Source organism: Pygocentrus nattereri, chromosome 22 (assembly GCF_015220715.1).
Source record: "Pygocentrus nattereri isolate fPygNat1 chromosome 22, fPygNat1.pri, whole genome shotgun sequence".
NCBI lineage: Eukaryota > Metazoa > Chordata > Actinopteri > Characiformes > Serrasalmidae > Pygocentrus > Pygocentrus nattereri.
Window position 1 is genome coordinate 8098881 of NC_051232.1, and position 10352 is coordinate 8109232.

At 41.2% G+C, this 10352-nt stretch overlaps 1 protein-coding gene across 1 annotated transcript; it reads right to left on the reverse strand.

The window, feature by feature from the left end:
• Positions 1 to 4576: 4576 nt before the first annotated feature.
• Positions 4577 to 6791, reverse strand: LOC108413196 (growth-regulated alpha protein-like). The gene is made up of 4 exons (XM_017685587.2): positions 6630 to 6791; positions 6099 to 6234; positions 5888 to 5974; positions 4577 to 5196 (listed from the first exon to the last, which is right to left on the reverse strand). The coding sequence occupies exons 1-4, from the start codon at positions 6685 to 6687 to the stop codon at positions 5184 to 5186; spliced, it is 294 nt and encodes a 97-aa protein (XP_017541076.1). The 5' UTR covers positions 6688 to 6791; the 3' UTR covers positions 4577 to 5183.
• Positions 6792 to 10352: the final 3561 nt, after the last annotated feature.

A 10352-nucleotide genomic window follows, 5' to 3' on the forward strand; every position in this document is an offset into this window, starting at 1 on the left:
ATGTTAGCTTCCTTGAATTTAGTTTAATTCAGTTCAGTTTAATTCAATTCAGCTCAGTTTAATTCATGTTAGTTTCGTTGAATTTAGCTTCATTCAGTTCAGTTTAATTCACTTTAGTTTCATTGAATTAAATTGAATTCAGTTTAATTCAATTCAGTTCAGTCCAGTTTAATTCACATTCGTTTAATTGAATTCAGTTTAAATCAGTTCAGTTTAATTCATGTTAATTTCATTGAATTCAGTTTAATTTAGTACAGTTTAATTCACGTTAGTTTAACTGAAATCAGTTTAATTCAGTTCAGTTCCATTTAGTTCAATACAATTAAATACTGTCAATGCAAATACAGCCCCATTTCCAAAAAAGTTGGGATGCTGTGCAGAATGTAAATAAAAATAGCATGCAATGATATGCAAATCATGTAAAACATATTTTATACTACAAAGACAACATATCAAATGTTGAAACTGAGAAAATGTTTTTTGAAAAATATATGTCCATATGTCCAGCAACATGTTCCAAAACATATGGGATGTGGGCATGTTTACTACTAAGCTACATAACCTCTTCTTTTAACAACACTCTGTAAGTGTCTGGGAACTGAGGAGACGCTGCTGTAGATTTGAAAGTGATTTTTTTCCCCATTCTTGTTTAATACAGGATTTCAGCTGCTCATCAGTTTGGGGCTTCATTTGTTACATTTCATAATGTGCCAAGTGTTCTCAGTGGTGGCCGGTCTGGACTGCAGGCAGGTCAGTTTAGCACCTGGACTCTTTTAATATGGAGCAGTGCTGCTGTAATATATGCAGAATGTGGTTTTACATCGTCTTTGCTGAAATAATCAAGACCTTCTCTGAAAAAGACATCGTCTGGATGGCAGCAGATGCTCCAAAACATATTTATATCATTCAGCATTAATGGTACCTTCACAGATGAGCACATCACCTACGCCATGTGCACTAATGCCCCCCTAAACCATCATGAATACTGGCTTTAGAACTGAGCACTGATACAAGCTAAGTGGTCTTCAGCCCGGACACAGGACACAGTATCCATGATTTCCTAAAAGAATGTGAAATGTTGATTCGTCGGACCGCCGGACACTTTTCCACTTTCCGCCACAGCGGAAACATTATTTAAACACGTTATTATATAACATTATTATTATATACATTATATAAACACATGTTGAGAAACATTATTCATGAACTTAGCACTATTTGATCATTCAGTTTTTCACCAGAGTGTTGAACACCTCCTTTATACCACCAGGTGTCAGCCTTTCATTGCCTCCTGTCCCAACTTTTTTGGAATGTGTTGTTTTCAAAAAAACAACTTCCCTCATCTCCTTTGTGTTCCTCCATCAAGAGCTGCTTTCATTTGTAGTTACTGACTCCTCTGAATTTTCTGTTATTTTGGGACTGCCTTGACTCAAGAAACAATCTCTAGATCTCCTGGCCTAAGAAAGAGATCACAGCTTGATCAAAATATTGTGTGGCTCATTGCCTCACTTCCTCTGTTCTTAAGATCACAGTCATCCCCTCAGAGTACACTGATCTTCCAGTGGTTTTCAGTAAAAAGAATGCCACCAAACTTCCTCCTCATCACCCCTATGATTGTTCTATAAAAGGTTCTACTTTCCCTAAGGCTTGTGTCTACCCACTGACACAAGAGGAGGAGAATGCTAAGTGGGAATTTATTGAAGATGCTCTGGCTCAAGGCTTTATTCATCCATCATCGACCTCGGCTACATCTGTATTTTTCTTTGTGAAAAAGGAGGATGGAGGCCTTGGCCTTTCTATAGATTATAGGTCCTTCAATAACTTCACCAAAAAAATTGCATATCTACTACCTCTTATCGATGTGGCTGTAGAACACATTTCTTTACCAAGTTGGACCTTCAAAGTGCTTACAAATGAACAAGGAGGGTGAAGATGGCTTTTATCACCACTAAGGGGCACTATGAGTACTTGGTGATGTCTGTCTAATGCCCCATCCCACTCATTCATTAATGACATACTCCGAGACTTGGCCAATTTGTAATTGCTTACAGTGGGTTGCAAAAGTATTCATACCCCTTGAACTTTTCCATATTTTGTCACATTACAACCACAAACATAAATATATTTCACTGGAATTTAATGTGAAAGACCAACACAAAGTGGTATACAATTGTGAAGTGGAAAGAAAATCATACATGAATCAAAACATTTTTTACAAATAAAAAACTAATAAGTGCGACGTGCAAAAGTATTCAGCCCCCCTGAGTCAATACTTTGTGGAGCCACCTTTTGCTGCAATTACAGCTGCAAGTCTTTTAGGGTATGTCTCCACCAGCTTTGCACATCTAGTGACTGAAATTCTTGCCCATTCCTCCTTGCAAAACAGCTCAAGCTCAGTCAGATTGGATGGAGAGCGTTTGTGAACAGCAGTTTTGAGATCTTGCCACAAATTCTCAATTGGGTTTAGGTCTGGACTCTGACTGGGCCATTCTAACACATGAATATTCTTTTTTTTAAACCACTCCATTGTAGCTCTGGCTTTATGTTTAGGGTCGTTGTCCTGCTGGAAGGTGAACCTCCGCCCCAGTCTCAAATCTTTTGCTGACTCCAACAGGTTTTCTTCCAAGATTGCCCTGTATTTGGCTCCATCCATCTTCCCATCAACTTTGACCAACTTCCCGGTCCCTGCTGAAGAGAAGCACCCCCAGAGCATGATGCTGCCACCACCATATTTGACAGTGGGGATGGTGTTTTCAGAGTGATGTGCAGTGTTATTTCTCCGCCACGCATAGCGTTTTGCATTGTGGCCAAAAAGTTCTATTTTGGTCTCGTCTGACCAAAGCACCTTCTTCCACATTTTTGCTGTGTCCTCAACATGGCTTCTGGCAAACTGCAAACGGGACTTCTTATGGTTTTCTTTTAACAATGGCTTTCTCCTTGCCACTCTTCCATAAAGACCACATTTGTGTAGTGCACGACTAATTGTTGTCCTGTGGACAGTTTCCCCCACCTGAGCTGTGGCTCTCTGCATTTCATCCAGAGTCACCATGGGCCTCTTGGCTGCCTCTCTGATCAGTGATCTCCTTGTTCGGCCTGTAAGTTTAGGTGGACGGCCTTGTCTTGGCAGGTTTACTGTGGTGCCATACTCTTTCCATTTCCGGATGATGGATTGAACAGTGCTCCGTGAGATGTTCAAAGCTTGGGAAATCTTTTTATAACCTAAGCCTGCTTTAAACTTCTCCAAAACCATATTCCTAACCTGTCTGGTGTGTTCTTTGGACTTCATGATGCTGTTTGCTCCCCAATATTCTCTTAACCAACATCTGAGGCCGTCACGGAGCAGCTGTATTTGTACTGAGATTAGATTACACACAGGTGGACCCTTTTGAGTCATTAGCAGTCATCAGGCAACTTCTGAATGCAATTGGTTGCACTCAGGGAAAAGGGGGCTGATTACTTTTGCACGTCGCACTTATTAGTTTTTTATTTGTAAAAAATGTTTTGATTCATGTATAATTTTCTTTCCACTTCACAATTGTATACCACTTTGTGTTGGTCTTTCACATTAAATTCCAGTGAAATATATTTATGTTTGTGGTTGTAATGTGACAAAATATGGAAAAGTTCAAGGGGTATGAATACTTTTGCAACCCACTGTATATAGATGACATATTAATTTACTCTTATGTCCATCAGGTCCTGCAACACTTGTTGGAGAATGAATTGTATGTCAAAGGAGAAAAATGTGAATTTCATTTGCCGAGAGGGTCAATCGTAGGTTGCATTATTAGCTCTCGGGGAGCAGAGATGGATGACCAAAAGGTTGATGCTGTAGTGAACTGGTCCACTCCAGCCTCTGTTATAGACGTACATAAATTCTTGGGTTTTGCCAACTTTTCCCAGGACTATCTCAGAAATTTCTGTACTGTGGCAGCCCCCTCACTGCATTGTTAGAAGGTCCGTCCAAAAGACCAGCCTGGAATTCTGCCACTGGAACCAACTGTCACAAACCCAAGGTGAGAAACTTCATGTGATCATTTATTAGCTGTCAAATTAGCATTAGAGGAATAGAGACATTGGTTGGAGGGAGGAATCCCTTCTTAGTGTTCAAGAATCATAAGAGTCTTGAATCCCTCCACTCAGCCAAACGTTTAAATCCCTGATTCCATCTGCAACACTTACATCTGGACGCTTTAACACTTCAGCAGGTCAGGAAGATCTTAGGAGCTTTTAAAGTCATAAACAGGAGTTTGAGTTCCACTGAGCTTCCAGCCTTATATCGGCAAACAACGTATAAATGAGGTTACTTAAAAACATTATTAGTCTGAGTCTGGTGGGGACGCTGGTTGTATCTTTATTGTTTTGTGCAGGACTCTGTCCACTGGAGAGAGTCTGCTACTGCTACTGACCACAACAATAAGTTCATTTTGTGATTGTGAAATAAACTCCTAAAGAACTGACCAACGGTGTTTTGGTCATTTGTGAAAAATGTAGACTTAAACCTTCAGTTTATGTTGTTGTTCCTGTAACCGTCATTTTTAAGTACCGCCAATATAAAGACACTTAGAAATTGAAATAATTGTGATGACAAATCCAGTTTAATTACGTCTCGCATATATACAGCACCAAATTAATCAACCCCACACCAAAATATTGTTCATACTGAATTTCATTTGAAAAATAGGTTTCTTTTGGCTGACGATGAAGTAAACAGGTGATAAAACATAATAATGGATAAAACATAATAATGGATAAAAAAAATCCATGTCCAAAGTTATTCATACCCCTTGAAATTGGCACAACATATTGAGAAAATATGTTTATACCATTCATAAGCTTATACATGAGCTTGTATGCAATTCTAAATGGTCCTGGTCATTTCTACCATGTTCTAGAGCATCTTAATCGGCTATAAAGTAAGTACAGCTGATTTCCACTCCAGGGTGTATGTAGGGTGCGGCAGAAAGACAAAAACCACGCCTGCGCTGGCAGCAATGAAGAGGTCAAGAAGAAAAGATCAGCATCACAACAACCAAGATAAATGTGAGTAATTTTGGCACCAACATGTCAAAGCAGATTACTTGGATGCCCACCAAGGACTCCAGTTCTCCAGAACAGGCCCAGAAAAGCTCATCTAGAACTTCAGGAAATGACGGTGAATGAGTAGAGAGCACTGCCTGACCTCAGGGTGACTGGCTGCAGGACAAACAGAGCGCAAAACTGAATTAGCAACCTCATGTAAATACATCACAAAATAATAGAAATGATTATTTTTAATAAATATTTGAGGAAGCACCTCTCAAAAATACATAATACTAATTATTCAGTATCTACTATGATTTATTCATTATGTACTATGATTTATTCAGTATCAGCTATGAATTATTCATTATCTACTATGATTTATTCAGTATCTACTATGATTTATTCATTATCCACCATGATTTATTCAGTATCTACTATGATTTATTCAGTATCTACTACGAATTATTCATTATCCACTGTAAGTTATTCATTTTCTACTCGAAATTAATCAGTATCTATTATGAATTATTCAGTATTGCTATGATTTATTCATTATATATTACAAATTATTCAGTGCACACCATGAATTCTTCATTAACCTGCATCCACAATGAATTATTCATTATACAGTATGGTTTATTCAGTATACTGTATGAATTATTCATTATACAATATGAATTATTCATTATGCAGTGTGAATTATTCACTATGCTGTATGAAAGTGTGAGGGTGCTGAACTAAAGTGCAGTAAGGATGCTAATTAGTATGTTAAAGTTGACAGTATGGTCAGTATTTGTGAGTTTGACCAGCAGAAATTTCTCCAGATACAGAAGACACAGCAGATACAGGCCAGTGCACATACTTGACCATAATCTTCTCGATGACCCTCATGACCCACAGAGCTTTAGTGTCCAGACAGATCTCCCGTCCCGTGTTCTTTAGCTTCGCTCTTAGGACCAAACACACAGGAGGGAAAATGTCACAGTCAGCTGTACTTTACGCTCTGCAGCTTAATAATAATAATAATAATAATAATAATACTAAAGCAGTGTTCAGTAGATCTGTTGACTCACATGATCTCCATCTCTTGGCAGTGGGGGTTCGGGGGGAAGAACTTCACTGTCTTGATCAGTTTGCCGATCCGTCTGCTCTCGGTTCCACTGCAGTGGCACCGCGGTTCCACACCCAGACCACACACATTCACACACACTGCAACACCAGCCAATCAGCCCAATCATCATCATCTTCATCATCATCATCATCAGGATCATAAACTGTCCATATACAGAAACTCAACTACAGCCTGTTTTAAAATCATCTGAGCTGCAGCCAATCAGAACAGAGCTCATTTACATACATCAGTCACAGTAACAGATGCAGCATGTTTTAAAATCATCAGAGATGCAACCAATCAGAACAGAGCTCATTTACATACACATACGTCTTAGTCTCAGTAACTGTAGTAGCCTGTTTTAAAGTGATTGGTTTGTGAAAAGAGTTCACACTAAAACGTGTTATTATTATTATCATTGTTACTAATAGTGGTATAAATGATGAATGTCCATTAGCGTCAGTGGTGAAGTGCATGTCTCAGTGGAGCTCACCTTCGGTCAGAGTGAAGATGGTCAAAAGTAAACACACCCCCACGACTCTGCTGTCCATCCTGATGGAAACTCTTCAGACGCTGGAGATGATGAAGGCAGTGAAGGTGGTGGAGTCGGAGTGCAGCCTCTGCAGGGTCTGGAGATTCAGCTGCTATGAGCTCTCCTTAAACTCTGCCTCTTTAATAGCTCTGACTCTTGGCATTGAGTCAGGTGCAATTTCGTAACTCCACTCTGAGAAACTGAACTCAGACCACACAGAGACACTCACACACACACACACACACACACTCACACACACACGTTCTAAGCCGCTTCTCCTTCTTGGTTGTAGGGGTTACTGGAGCCTATCCTAGAGGTCATCGGGCGAAAGGAAGAATAAACCCTGGACAGGTCACCAGTCCATCACAGGGCAGACAGGCAGACACACACATTCTCTTGAACTCAGACCAGATTTTTTTCAGTCATGATCAGTCGGGATGTTTCAAAAGTGATTGACATTATCTGGACTTGTTCTACAGGTTTATTACGTTATTACAGCTTAGCATTCATGAACTACGGGTGCTTCAGTGGAAGCTGGCTGCGCTATTCATAGCCTTCAGAAGCGTGTAATAAAACACAGCAGGATACTGACCAATTCAGGGGTTAACCCCCTGAACTCTGAGGGTCTGTATGGTGGTCCGCACTCTCACTACTGCACAACTTTAATACTTCATTGTCAAATCAGCAGATGCTTGACTGAGAGGTGCTGCACAAATACGTCGATCAGGCGTAACGTTCTGACCACCTCCTTGTTTCTGCGCTCATTGTCCACTTTATCAGCTCCACTTACTGTATAGCTGCCCTCTGTAGTTCTACAGTTACAGACTGTAGTCCATCTGTTTCTCTGATACTCTGTTACCCTGTTCTTCAGTGGTCAGGACCCCCATGGACCCTCACAGAGCAGGTACTATTTGGATGGTGGGTCATTCTCAGCACTGCACTGGTGGTGTGTTAGTGTGTGTTGTGCTGGTATGAGTGGATCAGATGCAGCAGTGCTGCTGGAGTGTTTAAACACTGTGTCCACTCTCTGTCCACTCTGTTAGACACTCCTACCTTTTCGTTCCACCTTGAAGGTGTAAAGTCAGAGACGACAGCTCATCTGCTGCTGCACAGTTTGTGTTGGTCATCCTCTAGTCCTTCATCAGTGGACTAGGACACTGCCCACAGGACATTTTTGGCTGGATGTTTTTGATCAGTGGACTATTCTCAGTCGAGCAGCGACACTGAGGTGTTTAAGAGGTCCAGCAGCACTGGGTGTGAGCTGTCCTCACGATAAACACAACTGCTCCTTAATGATTGCCCAATAACACTTTTGATGATTGTGCGTGAGTGCCAAATGATTTATCATCATTATTAACCACAAACTGCAGTCCAAACGGTCAACGTTTGAGCCATTTCTTGTGCAGGTCACAGTTCATGCGCCACCAAAAAGACACAAACAGGAAGAGAAAGTTCAGCAGGCTTTACAGGGGAGTAGAGAAGGCACAGTGTGTGTGGAAGTGGGTGTCTGATTACTCAGAACAAGGAAGCAGAACTCATACGCTATCAGATAAAAGCTGAGAGCAGAGAAATTTTAACAGTCAAACCTTATTTATGATTATATAAATTAATTCTGAAGAAAAAAAAAACAACAGACAATAATACTAGAAATAATACTCCAGACACTGTTCTGAGGAGGAAGTGGACACTCGGGGGTGGAGAGGCGGGTCTCAGTATCAGTGAAACTACTGCTTTCTCTTCCTCACACACTCATCCTCATTCCTCTTTCCAGGACTGCATATAATTTTCAGGTGGTACGATATAAGTGGTGTTCACTGTTGATCAGACACAAATACCATGAACTGCATTGCTATATAGTTCAAAAGCCAGTATTCCTGATGGTTTGGGAGGGGGGCATGGGTGACGTGCTCATCTCTGAAGGCCCCATTAATGCTGAACCATATTTATGGGTTTTGGAGCAACACCTGCTGCCTTCGAGACGACGTCTTTTTCAGGGGAGGCCGTGATCGTTTCAGCAAGACGATGTAAAACCACATTCGGCCTGTATTACAGCAGCATTGCTCTGAATTAAGAGTCCAGATGCTAAACTGACCTGCCTGCCATCCAGTCCTGTCACCCACTGAAAACATTTGGCATATTATGAAATGAAAAATATAACAAATGAGCCGCTGAAACTGACGAGCAGCTGAAATCCTGTATCAAGTAAGACCAGGAAAATATTTCACTTTCAAAACTGCAGCAGTGTCTGCTCAGTTCCCCAACACTTACAGAGTGTAAGTGTAAACAGGCCCCCGTCCCAACTTTTTTGAACTTGTTGTTGACATCAATACATACACTATATTTCCAAAAGTAGTCAGTCATCTGGCTTCACATGCATATGAACTTGAGTGAATTAATCCATAGGGTTTAATATGATGTCGGCTCAGCCTTTGCAGCTATAACAGCTTCAGCTCTTCTGGGAAGGCTTTCCACAAGGGTTAGGGGTGTTATTCATTATACAATATGAATTATTCATTATGCTGTATGAAAGTGTGAGGGTGCTGAACTAAACTGCAGTAAGGATGCTAATTAGTATGTTAATGTTGACAGTATGGTCAGTATTTGTAAGTTTGACCAGCAGAAATTTCTCCAGATACAGAAGACACAGCAGATACAGGCCAGTGCACATACTTGACCATAATCTTCTCGATGACCCTCATGACCCACAGAGCTTTAGTGTCCAGACAGATCTCCCGTCCCGTGTTCTTTAGCTTTGCTCTTAGGACCAAGCACACAGGAGGGAAAATGTCACAGTCAGCTGTACTTTACGCTCTGCAGCTTAATAATAATAATAAAGTCGATGACGATGAAGGCAGTGAAGGTGGTGGAGTCGGAGTGCAGCCTCTGCAGGGTCTGGAGATTCAGCTGCTATGAGCTCTCCTTAAACTCTGCCTCTTTAATAGCTCTGACTCTTGGCATTGAGTCAGGCGCAATTTCGTAACTCCACTCTGAGAAACTGAACTCAGACCACACACACACACACACACACACACACACACACACACAAACACACACGTTCTAAGCCGCTTCTCCTTCTTGGTTGTAGGGGTTACTGGAGCCTATCCTAGAGGTCATCGGGCGAAAGGAAGAATAAACCCTGGACAGGTCACCAGTCCATCACAGGGCAGACAGGCAGACACACACATTCTCTTGAACTCAGACCAGATTTTTTTCAGTCATGATCAGTCGGGATGTTTCAAAAGTGATTGACATTATCTGGACTTGTTCTACAGGTTTATTACGTTATTACAGCTTAGCATTCATGAACTACGGGTGCTTCAGTGGAAGCTGGCTGCGCTATTCATAGCCTTCAGAAGCGTGTAATAAAACACAGCAGGATACTGACCAATTCAGGGGTTAACCCCCTGAACTCTGAGGGTCTGTATGGTGGTCCGCACTCTCACTACTGCACAACTTTAATACTTCATTGTCAAATCAGCAGATGCTTGACTGAGAGGTGCTGCACAAATACGTCGATCAGGCGTAACGTTCTGACCACCTCCTTGTTTCTGCGCTCATTGTCCACTTTATCAGCTCCACTTACTGTATAGCTGCCCTCTGTAGTTCTACAGTTACAGACTGTAGTCCATCTGTTTCTCTGATACTCTGCTACCCTGTTCTTCAGTGGTCAGGACCCCCATGGAC